The 16705-nt window shown below is 41.6% G+C and overlaps 1 protein-coding gene and 1 long non-coding RNA gene across 4 annotated transcripts in view; one reads left to right on the top strand and one right to left on the bottom strand.

The window, feature by feature from the left end:
• The window catches only part of LOC144689820 (forkhead box protein N2-like), a 67754-nt gene that overhangs the window by 36883 nt on the left and 14166 nt on the right, over positions 1-16705 (bottom strand). For both annotated transcript variants that reach the window (XM_078557226.1, XM_078557225.1), the window contains exon 3: positions 13446-13998. In XM_078557226.1, coding sequence (XP_078413352.1) covers positions 13446-13985 — 540 coding nt within the window. In that variant the 5' untranslated portion in view covers positions 13986-13998. The remainder of the gene's footprint in view (positions 1-13445; positions 13999-16705) is intronic.
• Positions 1-16705, top strand: part of LOC144689822 (uncharacterized) — a 102940-nt gene that overhangs the window by 73733 nt on the left and 12502 nt on the right. The gene's annotated exons all lie outside the window — the stretch shown is intronic.

The raw sequence follows: 16705 nt of genomic DNA, 5'->3' as shown, positions 1-16705 counted from the left end.
AATTATCTCCATGCCTTTGGGTAATTATCTAGAGGTGAGGTATAGTATTGCAGCAAGGAAGATGGAGAAGAGCACTGGTGTGATGACACAGCCTTGCTTGACCCATTCTTTACTAAGATAGGGTCTGTGGTGATTCCGTTGGCGAGGATCGCAGGTTGCATGTCATCGTGGAGTAGGCAGAGGATGGTGACAGATTTCTGAGGGCAGTACAGTATCCTTACAACCAACCTCAAATTTGCTCTTGGATCCCATTCCCCCCCTCCCCAATTCTTCCTCCATTTTCCAGCTTCTAGTTATATTCCCTTTTTTCCCCCAAACCACTCAATCCGTGTTTCACAGTGTATTTTAGAAAGAAATTCATTAAATTGTACAAAAATAACTTTTCCAAAACTGAGCAGTCAGCCTAGTTTCAGATGCAGTATATGTCAACTGGTGTAGGATGTAACCTGGTATTTCTGCTTTCAACTATCCCACCATGGGGAGTGCAGCATCCAGTATGTTGCAGTGCAGTATGAAAGGGGACGAGAAATACAGGACTGAAGGTGTTGTATCTGAATGCACGCAGTATACAAAATAAGGCAAATGAGCTTGTCGCGCAGATTGAAATTGGCAGGTATAATGTGGTGGGCATCACGGAGACATGGCTGCAAGGGGATCAGGACTGGGAGCTAAATATCCAAGGATATACATCCTATCGAAAAGATAGGCAGGTTGGCAGAGGGGGTGGGGTTGCTTTATTAGTAAGAAATGAAATTAAATCGATAGCAAGAAATGACGTAGGGTCAGATAATGTAGAATCTGTGTGGGTGGGGTTGAGGAACCGCAAAGGTAAAAAAACCAAAATGGGAGTTATATACAGGCCTCCGAACAGTAGTCAGGATGTGGGGCACGAGATACACCAGGAGATAGAAAAGTTGTGTAAGAAAGGCAAGGTTACAGTGATCATGGGGGATTTCAATATGCAGGTAGACTGGGAAAATCAGGTTGGTAGTGGATCCCAAGAAAAGGAATTTGTGGAATGTCTACGAGATGGCTTTTTGGAGCAGCTTGTGGTGGAGCCCACTAGGGAACAGGCAATTCTAGATTTAGTGATGTGTAATGAGGCAGATTTGATAAGGGAGCTTAAGGTGAAGGAACCCTTAGGAGGAAGTGACCATAATATGATAGAATTTACCCTGCAATTTGAGAGGAAAAAGCTGGAATCAGATGTAACGGTATTACAGTTGAATAAAGGCAACTACAGAGGCATGAGGGAGCAGCTGGCCAGAATTGACTGGGAGATGAGCCTAGCAGGAAAGACAGTGGAACAGTAATGGTAGGAGTTTCTGGGAGTAATTTGGGAGACACAGCAAAAATTCATCCCTAGGAAGAAGAAGCATACTAAAGGGAGGACGAGGCAACCATAGCTGACAAGGGAAGTCAGGGACAGCATAAAAGCTAAAGAGAAAGCATACAATGCAGTGAAGGGCAGTGGGAAACCAGGGGATTGGGAAGCCTACAAAGACCAACAGAGGACAACTAAAAAAGAAATAGGGATGGAGAAGATTAAATATGAGGGTAAACTAGCCAGTAATATAAAAGAAGATTGCAAGAGTTTTTTTAGATATATAAAGGGTAAGAGAGAGGCAAAAGTGGACATTGGGCCGCTGTAAAATGATGCTGGAGAAGTAGTAGTGGGGAACAAAGAAATGGCGGAGGAACTGAATAAGTACTTTGCGTCAGTCTTCACGGTGGAAGACACGAGTAACATCCCCAAAGTTCAAGAGAGTCGGGGGGGGTAGAGGTGAGTATGGTGGCCATTACCAAGGCGAAGGTGCTAGGAAAACTGAAAGGTCTGAAGCTGGATTAATCACCTGGACCGGATGGATTACACCCCAGAGTTCTGAAGGAGATAGCTGAAGAGATAGTGGAGGCGTAAGTGGTGGTCTTTCAGGAATCACTCGAGTCAGGGACGGTCCCAGAGGACTGAAAAATCGCTAATGTAACCCCCCTGTTTAAGAAGGGAGCAAAAGACAGGAAATTACAGGCCGATTAGCCTGACCTCGGTCGTTGGTAAGATTTTAGAGTCCTTTATTAAGGTTGAGATTTCAGAATACTTGGAAGTGCATGGTAAAATAGGGCAAAGTCAGCATGGTTTCATCAAGGGGAGGTCATGCCTGACAAATCTGTTAGAATTCTTTGAGGAGGTAATGAGTAGGTTAGACAAAGGAGAGCCAATGGATGTTATCTACTTGGACTTCCAGAAGGCCTTTGACAAGGTGCCGCACAGGAGGCTGCTCAGTAAGATAAGAGCCCATGGTGTTAGAGGCAAGGTACTAGCATGGATAGAAGATTGGCTGTCTGTCAGGAGGCAGAGAGTGGGGATAAGGGGGTCCTTCTCAGGATGGCGGCCGGTGACTAGTGGAGTTCTGCAGGGGTCAGTGTTGGGACCACAACTTTTCACTTTTTACATTAATGATCTAGATGAAGGAACTGAGGGCATCCTGGCTAAGTTTGCAGATGATACAAAGATGGGTGGAGGGACAGGTAGTATTGAGGAGGCTGCAGAAGGATTTGGATGGTTAGGAGAATGGGCAAAGAAGTGGCAGATGGAATACAACGTGGGGAAGTGTGAGGTCATGCACTTTGGTAGGAAGAATAGAGGCATAGACTATTTTCTAAATAGGGAGAGAATTCAGAAATCTGGAGTGCAAAGGGACTTGGGAGTCCTAGGATTCCAGGATTCTGTTAAGGTTAACTTGCAGGTTGAGTCGGTAGTTAGGAAGGCAAATGCAATTTTGGCATTTATTTCGAGAGGACTAGAATGTAAAAGCAGGGATGTACTGCTGAGGCTTTATAAGGCTGTGGTCAGACCACATTTAGAATATTGTGATCAATTTTGGGCCCCGTATCTCAGGAAGGATGTTCTGGCCCTGGAGAGGGTCCAGAGGAGGTTCACAAGAACGATCCCAGGAATGAAAGGCTTAACATATGAGGAACGTTTGAGGACTCTGGGTCTATACTCGATGGAGTTTAGAAGGCTGAGGGGATATCTGATTGAAACTTACAGAATACTGAAAGGCCTGGATAGAGTGGACGTGGGGAAGATGTTTCCATTATTAGGAGAGACTAGGACCTGAGGGCACAGCCTCAGAGTAAAGGGAAGACCTTTTAGAACAGAGATGAGGAGAAACTTCTTTAGCCAAAGAGTGGTGAATCTATGGAATTCATTGCCACAGAAGGCTGTGGAGGCCAGGTCATTGAGTGTATTTAAGACGGAGATAGATAGGTTCTTGATTGGTAAGGGGATCAAAGGTTACGGGGAGAAGGTGGGAGAATGGGGTTGAGAAACTTATCAGCCATGATTGAATGGCGGAGCAGACTCGATGGGCCGAATGGCCTAATTTCTGCTCCTATGTCTTATGGTGCCATGTGAAACCCCATTTTGTTTCTCTGTAAGACAACCAAATAAGGAAATGAGTTCGCAAACGTAATTCCTGATGGCCACTGCCGCTTCCCTTAGCATCTAGCTTTCAAGTGATGATAGGCTGAGGCCGGTCTACTATTTCCCTACCCTAGCCAGTGATGATGCAGAGAGAGAGATGCAAGAGGAAACATACGCACAATTCTCACTCATTTTGATTTAAAACTGCAACCAATTTGAATTTTTTTCTCTAAAAGTAGATATAGCTTTATTTGTTTAAATGGTATGTAATCAGTCACAGGCTTTCTGATCATAAATCTCACCAACATTTCTCTGATCTTGACTGCCACGAGGAAGAGAAAAATTGTCTTAAGACAGACACTGACCCTCAAACAAAGCCAAACAGAAAACTCCTAAGCCCTGGCATATGTTGAAAGCTGTGACAGGACTGGAATAGTCTTGCTTACTCATTTCTTTGCCCAGTGATTTTGTCTCTTTAAGATGGTTTTCTGTAAATAAACACTTCCTTTTCACATGTCTAGAAGCAGACATTTGTATTGATCAGCAAGAGCACAGGGCACACCTATGTGCTTTAGAAACTTTGTGGAAACATCACACTTCACTGCAGTTTGCATAAACAACATGCTGCACAGTCTTCAACACACAGAAAACAAGCCTGTCACAAATAGCACAGCCTTCAAAGGAATGCTTATTGCACCATTTAAACTCTTCAAAGTCAGTGTCAATCAGAAATAAAACACCAAAAGTTCTATGTAATACACTGCTAATTTAAGCTGTTACTACTGGTATCGGCTCTCAATTTTAAACTAGTAATCACAATCACTCTTCTACCCAGTGGGATACAAACTGCTCCATTTTATTCTAAGAAAATAATCTTGAGCTTACCCCATTTATTGCAAGCCACAATCATTATAAACAACTTACAGGACAAACTTTGCACTAGTCAAATGCTGTTTTGTTTACACAAAATGCAAACATTCGGCCCTTCAAGCCTGCTCCACCATTCAATATGATCATGGTTGATCCTCTATTTTAATGCCGTACTTCTGCGCTCTCCCCATACCCTTTGACGCCTTTGGAGCCCAGAAATCGATCTATTTCCTTCTTAAATGTATTGAATGACTTGGCCTCCACAGCCTTCTGTGGTAGAGAATTCCATAGGTTCGCCACCCTCTGAGTGAAAGAGTTTCTCCTCATCTCAGTCCTAAATGGTCTATCCTGTTTCCTGAGACCATGACCCCTTGTTCTAGACACCCCAGCCAGAGGAAATATCATCCCTGCATCCAGTCTGTACATCCCGGTCAGAATTTTATATGTTTCAATGAGATCTCCTCTTATTTTTCTAAACTCCAGTGAATACAGGCCCAGTCAGCTAATCTCTCCTCATACGACAATCCTGCCATCCCAGGAATCAGTCTGGTGAACCCTCGCTGCACTCCCTCTATGACAGGTATATCCTTTCTTAAGTAAGGAGACCAAAACCACACACAATACTTCAGGTGTGGTCTCATCGAGGCCCTATACAGCTGCAGTAAGACATCCTTGCTCCTGTACTCCAGTTCTCTTGCAATGAAGGCTATTTGCCTTCTTAACTGCTTGCTGCATCTGCATGCTTGTTTTCAGTGATTGGTGTACAAGGACACCCAGTTCCCATTATACATAAACGTTTCTCAATCTATCACCATTTAAATGATACTCTGCCATTCTGTTTTTCCTACCAAAGTGGATAACTTCACACTTATCTATGTTATACTGCATCTGCCATGTGTTTGCCCAGTCAATCAACCTGTCTAAGTTGCCTGGAAGCCTCTCAACACCCTTCTCATTGCTCACATTCCCGCCACGTTTTGTGTCATCAGCAAACTTGGAAATATTACAGATATAAAAACAAAAAGCTAAAAGCTACTGCGGATGCTGGAAATCCAAAACAAAAACAGAATTACCTGGAAAAACTCAGCAGGTCTGGCAGCATCGGTGGAGAAGAAATCAGTTAACGTTTCGAGTCTTCATGACCCTTACATTTGGTTCCCTCATCCAAAACTATGATTTAACAATGTGGAACAACAGCAACCTGACCTAGAACACCAATCTATGAGTTTACTAAGCCTGCATCCTCAGTGCTCTCGTTTAAAGTAATGAGACCTGGACAAATATGCTAGGCAGGAGAAAAGGCTGAACAGTTTTCCAACTTTGCTGCTTCAGTCACATCCTCAGCATCTCTTGGCAGGACTGGGTAGCCAACTTGGAGATCCTGGAGCATGCTAATTCCATCAGCATAAACTCATTACATTGAATGTGGCTGAGCCGGTGTAGACATCGGATGGATATCGGTCATATACCCAGTATCGTGTTGTTCTGAACGGTAAACTAGTCACTGGGTCACAACCTGCTGGATGTCCATATCTCCACAAGATATGCAAGCAAGATATAAAGATGGTGGGCATTGATACAGACAACTGGAGGCTGACTGTAGGCATCAGAAGATGTTAAGAGAAACTGAAAGCTCAGCTGGCTGAGAAAAGGACCCAGAGAAAACAGAGCCCAGCGAATCCTGCATGTTCTCAGCTCACTGTCTTCCTCTGCAGCAAATGCGGCAGAGATTGCCATGCCAGATGGGGATCTTGAATCACACCAGGCAGTGTTTAATACAGAGTTGATCAACAAGGTACAAACAATCATCTGAGATGGAAGACTACCAGAGAAGATTTAACGTAGGTATGAAAGCTGTTATTCCCACTGGTGTGGTTACTGAACTGACACACTGTTACATCGCAAAATCCTTATATTCGTAAATCAGGCCACTGACTGGCACATGGTTACACTATAAGCTGTAAACTCTCACAAATTGATACACAGTTATAATGTTAAGACCTGTATTCTTGCAGCTCATTAATATATCAAGTATACAATAGTAAAGACCAGGAATGTCCTGAAATTGGGAAATAAGTCTGAGTAATTCAGATGCTGGAAGAAGAATTATATTTTTACGGGGGAAGGAGACGAGCAAGATTCATTCATCACAAACAGTAGTATCTATATGTTCCGAAATGAACTTCTGGTCACTGCATTTGTGTGAAGTTCTGTATATGGCCTGAATCAGGAACAAATTTCAACAAACAGGAAGCACATGGTTTGCCTACAAGCATTAATAGTCTTATCCACTTAAGCCAGATCACAGTCATGTATTACATTACCGGCAGGTCAAAAACTGATAGAGCTAAAGGAAATGTTGCCATGGCAACTCAAAACCAGGCCACAAAATGAAACCCATACCCGCTTAGCAACTTCCTGACTGCTTTGCAAATGTAACCAATTGTAAAGGTTTTCTTCACCCCCACCCTGCCATTAAAAGGAAATAATGTTAAAATTCTACCAGCAAACACGGAAAATTAAAACCAAGAAATTATTTCTTTTTATATGGGGAAAACTGAAAAATAAATTTATTGTTGGTTTAGACAATCCTGCTATTTTCAACCTGACTTGAACAGCCAAGAGTGTCTGCACCAAAAGCTTTACATCTGTGAGGCAAAAGTGCCACATGGGACAGTAATGCCTAAAGTGTCTTTTACGAACATAAATACGAATTAGGAGGAGTAGGCCACTCAGCCCCTCAAGCCTGCTCCGCCATTCAGCAAGATCATGGCTGATCTGAACGTAACATCAACCCCACATTCCTGCCTACCCCGATAACCTTTCACCCCCTTGTTGATCAAGAATCTATCTAGCTCTGCCTTAAAATATTCAAAGACTCTGCTTCCACCACCTTTTGAGGAAGAGAGTTCCAAAGACTCACAACCCCCTGGGAGAAAAAATGTCTCCTCATCTGTCTTTAATGAGCGACGCCTTATTTTTAAACAGAGACTCCTAGTTCTAGATGAGGGGTCACTGTCAACTTGACCAACAACTGGGTTAGGTGAGCTCATTCCACTTGTTACACTAGGCAATCTGAAAAGAGATGGAATTATGTTCACTACAAGCATATAAAATTATAGCCCGGCAAATAAGTGTTGTGGCACTGGGCTATACAAACCAGGAAGGCCTCAGGTTTGACATTTAATCTTTCCTAATTTAGCTGGACCCTTGAAAGAGATGCTTTAATTGACCTCAGTGCAAAAGAATCAACCAAGATTGCTGCTCCTGACCACTGATTCCTATTTGAAGTATGTGAACATTCAAGGATATGTTTCCACATCCTCTTAAATATCACCCAAAGTGCTATCTTCTCATTTGGCTATTTCCCTGCACAAGGCCAAAGATGCACAAAAGTCGTAAGTATATACAGTAAATATATACGGGTACAATATCATAGTGCTTATGTTACTGGATGAGTATTCCAGCAACGTGAGTTGTCAGCTATCAGCTGGGAATTTAAATTTAGTTTATGAAATAAATCATGAATAAAAAGCTACTTTTGGTTATGATGACCACGAAACTGTTGGATTGCTTGAAAAAAACTCATCTAGTTCATTAATGTCCTTTAGGGAAGCAAATCTACTGTCCTTACCCAGTATGGCCTACATGTAACTCTTAATTTAATTGCCTTCTGAGATGGCCTAGCAAGCCACTCAGTTGTATTAAACCATTCTGAAAAAGTCTACTAAGAATAAAACCAGACCTAGGCACCAGCATGACAAAGACCTAGCCCAGCTGACCCTGCAAAGTCCCCTTAATCTGGAAAATTATACCAAAATCAGAACTGTCCCACAGACTAGTCAAGCACCAGCCCAAAATAGTCTCAGAAATAGTCACAGAATCATATATTTCTGCCAGTGTCCCAGATTCCTCCATCACCTGTGTCACTGCAGGATCGATCCATCATAGTGGTATACAGTCAGCAGGGTGTTGCCCTGGGAGTCCTCAACATTGTTTCCAGACCCCGTGAAGTCTCATAACATCAGGTTAAACATGGGCATGGAAACCTCCTGCTGATTACCACATATCCCCCACCCTCAGCTGATGAATCAGCATTCCCTTGTGTTGAACACCACAAAATGTTCTCTGGGTGGGAGTGGGGGGCTTCAATGGCCATCACTAAGAATGGCTCGGTAGTACCACTACTTACTGAACTGGCGGAGTCCCAAAGGACATACTTTCCAGACTGGCCTGCAGCAGATGGTGAGAGAACAATCATGAGAGGAAAAGCCTTCTTCATCTCATCCTCACCGAACATTTGATCAATTATTTCAAAAGGAAATTGAATGGATACTTGAGGGAAATAAATTTGCATGGCTATGGGATATCTCGTAACCATGCAAATTTATTTCCCTCAAATGGGACTGACTGGATTGCTCCATGTGGAGCTGACGTAGACTGGATAGGCCAAATGGCCTCTTCTGTACCGTAATGACTCTAGAACCACTTGTCACACCTGTTCATGACTGAATGAGTAGGGATGATCACTGCACAATCCTTTGGAGACGAGGTCCTGTCTTCACACTGTAATCACCATTCCTCGTCAAAAACAGAATTACCTGGAAAAACTCAGCAGGTCTGGCAGCATCGGTGGAGAAGAAAAGAGTCGACGTTTCGAGTCCACATGACCCTTCAACAGAACAGTTCTGTTGAAGGGTCATGTGGACTCGAAAAGTCGACTCTTTTCTTCTCCACCGATGCTGCCAGACCTGCTGAGTTTTTCCAGGTAATTCTGTTTTTGTTTTGGATTTCCAGCATCCGCAGTAGCTTTTTGTTTTTATCACCATTCCTCGTGTTGTGTGGCAATATCACCACGCTAAGCGGGATAGGATTCAGAAAAAACTAGCAACTCAAAACTGAGCATCCATGAGGTGCTTTGGGCCATTAGCAACAATAGATCTGTATTACGATCCTTTTAGGGGCTGCTAGAATTTTTTTTAAAAATCCAAACACCCTGTAATTAACCAATAGAACTGTGCCACAAGGTTTCATGTTTTTAAACAAAAACAAACTTTTTTATATAACGTAAGCACTATTAACAACATTGCAGCTTATAAAGACTTGTACTTTTAACTCAGTTTTACTTTCGATTTACCTCCAATAATTCCCTTATTTTACAAAATCTTTAAGGTTCACTCACTTTTTATCTCTGGGACCAAACCAAAAGATATATCACCGCTCTCTAGAATTCACTCTGATTTATTTTCAGTGTTCCAGCTATTTGCCAAGGTAAAAGATTTTATGGGGGTCCTTCCATCAACTTTTGGCTCAGCGACCCTTCAGTTTCTTTACAGACCTCACAATTATTCCACAGCTCAAGTATGGGCCTCCCTGCGACTCCTATGCAGTGTTTAAAACATCAGAAAACATCTTTGGTTTCCAATAGCCCGCTGCAATGATTTCAAACTGCAACCAAGTTGATTACTTCCAGAACTCCAACTGCAACAATGTTAACAGCATTTTATTACGAAGATTATTGTAGATTTCTTCCTTTAGCTTCAAGCTAAACAAATATTCCAGTATTTTTTTTCCTTTTACCAACTTTGTTTTACACTGAATACCAGGTCCCACTCGTAGCCTGCGCCATGGATCTAGCATTTACTCCACTTCAATGTATAGGTCTGACTTTATCCCTTGACTGCCAAGAAGCTACAAGCGACATAAGACCCAAAACTGACTCCAGTTCTAAGCTGCTTCTCTCAACCAGTCTTGCCTGCTGGCTATGCCCTAACTGATTTCACCAAAATAACTCAAAACAAAGAATCTCACTGAGCTCCACCCATCTCCATGGCAATGTGACACATATGGTATGTTCCCAGGTAGAAATGCAAATTAACTACCTTTAAATTCCAACGCTTACCCTAATTCTGGGAAACTACATGAATAAATTGTATCCTTTACTGGAATAACAGCTGATGTCATATCTCCAGCTCTTTAGCTAAGTAAGACCACCTGCTGTTTAATGTCTCTCACCCTTTTGCTCTAACTTTATCCTGTAAACACAAGTTACGTTTTGAATTGTAATTATCTTAAGTCTGTGTGGTTTGCCAGCCTCTAGATGTTTATCAGGGTTTTTTTTCCTCATTGAACTTGCATTTAAATTCAATTTCTAAAACTAAAAAGCTATACCTCTAAAACCTATGAACATTAGGCATTAATGAAGATATCTTGGACAAGTCACACCCCAATGAAGAGGTGCTAGTAAAATCTGAGACCAAAAGAACTCTGCTGAACAAGATCAGGAGCAGACAGTTGGAATTTCTTAGGCACATAACAAGAAATCATGATTTTGAAAGTCTGATGGTAAAGATCGATGGTAAAAGAGATTGAGGTAGACACAGAATAATCTTTTTAAAGAGCCTCGCAAGCTGGATGAATGTACCACCAATGAAGATGATCCATGCCTCTAGAGCATAATTAAAATGGAGAACATCTAGCATATCCCTCACGCTACCATTACTATCATCAGGGGACCAACCATGATTCAATGAGGAGTGTAGAATACACACCTACAGGACCAGGAATACCCAAAAATTAGGTGCCAACCTGGTGAAGCAATAGCACAGGACTCCATACATGCTAAACAGCAAAAGCAGCATGCCATGCATGGACAGTGCTAAGCAATCCCACTTGCAAGGGTTAACATCAAATCTCTGCAGTCCTGCCAAATCTAGTCATGAATGGTGGTGGACAATTTCACAACTAACAGGAGAAGGAAGCTCCATGAACATTCCATCCACAATAAAGGCAGAGTCCAGCTCATGAGTGCAAAAGACAAGACATAAGCACTTGCAATGATCTTCAACGAGAAGGGCCAAATAGATGAGCCTCCTCCTGAGGCCTCCACCATCACAGATGCCAGTTTTCAGTCAATTCAATTCACTCCACTTGATATCAAGGAATGGCTGGGTTTAGGGATAGAATTTCAGCATATGGCATCTAGACTGCTAAGAATATGGCTGCGACTTGGCTGCACACCCACCGAACTGTCTAAGGCCTATTAAGCCTGTTAAAAACTAATTGAACTAATAGATTGAGCTGCCCGTCCAACCTTAAGGTTAGTGGGCAGGCGAAGAGCCCAGGCTGCCTTCACATTTTTCATGGAACCTCATCCACGGGCGGGATGAGGTTTCATGAAGTGTTTAAAAATTGAATTAAAATTTTAAAAAATTAATTAACTGTCACATGAGGGGAAAGGTTTTAAAATGTTTTAATTTCTTTATTTAGATGTTTAAAACTTAAACTAATCTCCCTGAGGTACCTCTGTGCCTCAGAGATTTCTGCACTCTTTCGCATGAAAGAGCACAGGCCCTGATTCACGGAACCCACCCCCCACCCGCACAGGGGGCGCTCAGCACTTCCGGGTGCACGTCACGCTGGGCGGGCCTTAATTGGCCTGCCCACGTAAAATGGCAATGCAGACCCGATCGGGGGCGCCAATCAGTTTCGCGCCCGCTCCCACACAACCCCCCTGAAGGGAGGGAAAATTCTCCCCATGATACGAATCCATTTGAAAAGGGATTTTTCAAACAAAAAAGTTTGAGAACCACTGCCTTAAAAGTACAGGACAGGATAGTAAATGTAAGTACTCCAGACTACTCACGAATGACTATATTATTTTAAAAATCCATTATAAATACATTGTGTTATTTACCATTAATCATTTGAATACTATCACTCCATGTTTACATGTATCAGCCACTCTCCTGCTGACACTTACGGAGGGTCTCAGTTCAACAGGTTCAAGACTCCTCCAGTATCTCCCCCAGATGTCCATTCTTAATTTATGAGCTCAGACAAATAAAAACCACAACCAAACTTAGTTTCATAAGAGCACAAGAAATAGGAGGAGTAGACCGTTTGGCTCCTTGAGCCTGCTCTGCCAATCAATAAAATCATGGCTGATCTGATTGTGGCCTTAACTCCACCTTCCTGCCTGTGCACACCTCCCCCCCTCCCCATGACCTTGGGCTTTCTTATTTGGAAAAGGACTTTGGACTTGTAACGGGTCACATGGTAAGACAGTCATGTTTGTTGCTTACTTTTGAAAAAGTAAGAAGCTGTTCTGCAGACTGATTTCCACTGGAAGCCATCAACCAGCTGCAAAGTCATCCAAGCAGCCAAGGTAATAAAGAGCAATACTTTGAAGGTGGGAGATTCCTAACAAAGAGGAGGACTTTCTGCAACCTGTTCCAACTTCAAGTTCACCTAAGAACCAGCCTCCTGGAAATTCAATCACAAGAAATCTCGCAACATATTGAGAATCCTTCATCTTACAAGACCTTCACTCCAACCAAAGCATCAACTCATCTAAGAAACTACAGCCTGCTATGAAAGAGACTGAAACAATCATAAATTGTAGTTGTATTGTTTCTCCCTCATTTTTATCTAATCTTTGTGTGAGTGGAAGTGTGGGTGAGGTGACTGAGTAAGCTATTATGTTCTAAACCTCCCATGCAAGTGTGTGATAACTAACCTTCCTTACTTTTAAATTCATAAAAAGCTTGCTGCTGAAATTATTTAAATTGGGACAATCGCTCTGAGGGTAAGAAAACTTACACCCCTCACATACAAATAATATTAATCACGAGCAGTAAAAAAACATAAATTCCATCCATGGCATTCCTCATCTCCATCTTAAATGGGAGACCTCTTATTTCGAAACTTTCGAAAGTGCCTCCTAGTACTAGATGCCTCCACAGGGGAAACATCCCCTTAGCATCTCCCCTGTGATAACCCCCTCAGGATCTTAAATGTTTCAATAAGATCACCTCTTATTCTTCTAAATTCCAATGAGCATAGACCCAACCTGCTCAACATTTCCTCATAAGACAACCCTTCATCCTAGGAATTCTGTCATGAACTAACATAGCTGGAGCAGGAATCCTGGCTCAATTTTCCCCACCAATATTCATGTTTATTGAAGTGCCCCAATCATTATCCAGCTCAGATCAGTATATACAGGCCAAGAATCAAATCTGAACCTTACTGGTATATGTGGTCCACACTATTGAGTATATCTAATAGCTGAGCTATTAAGGAAGCAGAGAATTTTTATATGTTACTACTTGGTGTGTCTATGCTGAGACACTGAATGATGTACACTTACCTTGCCATGGTCTTTCTCCACCTTCCGGAAACACTTGTTCAAGGACAGATTGTGCCTAACAGAGTTCTTCCAGCCAGTGGGCGCATTGGTGAAATATGGAAAACGTTCCAATATCCAATTGTAGATATCCTTAACTGGAAGGCATTTTCTGGCTGAGTGTTCAATCGCCATAAAAATAAGGCAGCTAAAAGAATAAGGAGGCTTGGAGTTCAATCCACGATTGTCATTGTTTAGAGAATCTGAGAGAGGTGAAGGCGACGCATCTTCTTCGGTGATGTCACGTGTAGGACTAACACTGCGAAGCATCTCACTACCCAGGCTGAAGTTCTTCAGGAGGTTTTTATTTTCATGAAGCCAGTTCAGATTTGTAAGTTCCTCATCATCCGCCATTCCTTTGTCTGCAGAAATGGCTTTCATGCCTGTGGCACCAGCCATCTCTGGAAGAATGTCTACTGTGCAACTTGAATTCAAGCTGCAAGTGTCTCCTATGCCTGGCATCTCAGCTTTCTTTGTTGGAGACATGCCAATAATTGGACCCATTTAAGCCTCACATCTGTCAAACAAAGAAAAATGAAGATAGTGAGAGGATAAACTTGCTATTTCCACCCGAATCACTTCCATTGTAGCACATCATATTCTTAATAACCAGCAATGCAAGTTCTATCCTAAAAATGGTGCTTCAGGCAATCTTTAGTGATAGTGAAAGATGATAGCACTATGGAATGGTTGGATATGGTTGACAGTCACAATTTCTCATGGGTCAAAGTTCCCAATATTCGGCTGTTCAGATTGAAGAATACAATTAAACCACTGGGCAAATTTTTAACAAACAGGTACAGAATTGGGTTGGCAGGCTCCTGAGAATAGATTGTCACATGGAAGTCTAGGACAAAGCAGCCTGCTTAATTAATACCCCATCTTTCCTCCCCTTAAACATTCACTCCTTCCACCATTGGCACACCACATGCAGAGGTTTCTTTAACAGCACGTCCCAAACCTGGGACCATTACTACCTAGGACAAGTGTCAGCTATTTTTCCTTCCTATGTGGAGTATCTGTGAAGTAATTTTATCTGTTATTGCCACTGATGTATATATTCTACCCAACTCGTTTATAATTTCTGAACTGCCTCCTCTCATTTCACTGACCCTACTTGTTTGCTTTCATCTGCAAATTTAACCATTTTTTTGTTCAGTTTCTAAATCAAAATCATTGAGATAAATTAGCTTGGTCCCAGCACCAAGCTCTGAAGCAGCTGATTCATGATCCCCACTCCACTAACTCACCATCTCCCCACAACAATTTGTTCATTGTTCCTCTTGGGAGAAAGAAAGAGTATGAACCTTTATAAAATGCTTTCCATAACCTCAAGACATCCAGTAGTCTGTCACAGCCTTTTTCAGCATTCATCTCTATTTTGTGGTAACCTTGCCTGTGATTTTCTTGGTCTTGAACTTTAAACCCTGATGGTTCATACTCAAGGACCTGTGTTAGCCTTGTCCTAGATTAAATCAGCTAAACCAACAGCAGGGATTGAACCTAGAAATTTCTTGGCTGACATGTAGAGTAAGCTATTGCGAGTCATTGGCTTGGTATCAGATTTTGTTTGATCATGTTCCTCTGATGCACCTTGGAACACTTTACTACATTAATGGTATTATATAAATACAAGTAGTTATTGTTGTTGTTGATAGGAAATATTCAGCCAAAGCACCTCCTCGCAGTTGCTGTTGAGTGACCATGTTGAAAAGTTAGTGTGCATATACTTGCTCTCCATGTGCATACAAGGTGAAAACAGCATTGGAGAGGTTGAAATCATGTAACCTGTGGGAATAGCCCAAATCATACAGCGGATAGAGACAACTTTTGGGAGTCAAAACTGCCAGAAGTGAAAAATTTACCTTAATTGCACAAAGGATCCACAGTTAGGCTGTAGAATGGCTGTTTATGATACAACAGAAGACCAAGATAAGCAGGAAAATTGGGCTGCAAATTCCAGTTTTTGTGAATTATAACAAAAAAAGGTTAGAGTAAAATATAGTACTTCACCAGTCTTACTTGTCTACTTTTTCTCAAATAGTGAGGGTGAGAGTTTCAGACCCTTGTGAGTCAAGTTTTAATCTCATCCTGAGTTATTAGGCCCATAAACCACTAACCCAACTCCCAATTGTTCATCCTGCACATATAAAAGCACCATTGAATATTTCCAGATAATTCAGTTGGCAGACTGGATTCAATTTAAATTAAATGTGCTTGAGCTTAATCTAATCTGATCACCATTGTGAAGAAAATAAGTTTAACTCAACTACTCACTAATTAGAGCGCCAAAGACCTGCAACAATTTAAAATGGGGGAAGGGAAAAAACAAAGAATGATCTCACTGAAGAAAGACAGCAAAAAAATCATCTTCACATAGACAAAATAAAACCATAATTTATGTTAACTGCACCCTTGACACTCATCTCAAAAATAAATTCTGAAGCCGCACAGAAAATAAAAAGTCATGTTTTTCTAAATTCTTTTTTGTTTGCTATGAAGCTGCTAACTAGGTCAGTTCAAAATATTCAGTCTTTTGTATGAGACACAACTGAACAATACACTTAATCAAGATAATACCAGAGATAAAAGTGCTTATTTACAGCTCTGACTGCTATCCTTTTCCCTTGAGCTTTTCCATTAAAGACATCATCCATACTATTGAGTAGATATTTAGTTAAAATATCCAATTAGCAACACAATGCTCACCTGCTTCAGCAACTCAACAGCCAGCCATTAGGCTCTGTCCCACCCATTCTAGTACAAAGAGGGCACCTACTAAAAACAATTTGAAACCTCAATGTCCTACTGTTTTTCCATGAATTCATTATATGGCTTTGTATACGTGAGGCCTGAAGTTTATCAACTCCACTGACATAGGAGTTTTCTTTTCAGTTCTGTCAGTGTTGATCTCTACCTTTCCTGAAGGCATTAACCTATACTGGGGTGTATTTCGATGGCTTCCAATATTGTCTGGTACCTCACGCAGGTGCCATGTGAACAAAAAATAACAATAGCAACAACTTACATTTATGTAGTGTCTTAAACATAGTAAAATGTCCCAAAATGATTCACAATTTGAATATATTCAAACCAAATTTGACACCGATCCACGTAAAGATACATTAGGATGGGTGGCCAAAAGCTTGGTCAAAGTGATAGGCTTTAAGGAGATAATTAGGATAAAGGTCTAGAGCTAGAGAGGTTTAGCGAGAGAATTCCAG

The sequence above is a fragment of the Cetorhinus maximus genome, chromosome 14 (genome assembly GCF_964194155.1).
Source record: "Cetorhinus maximus chromosome 14, sCetMax3.hap1.1, whole genome shotgun sequence".
NCBI lineage: Eukaryota > Metazoa > Chordata > Chondrichthyes > Lamniformes > Cetorhinidae > Cetorhinus > Cetorhinus maximus.
The sequence above is the reverse complement of the archived record's forward strand: the minus strand, read 5'-3'. Positions and strand labels throughout refer to the sequence as shown.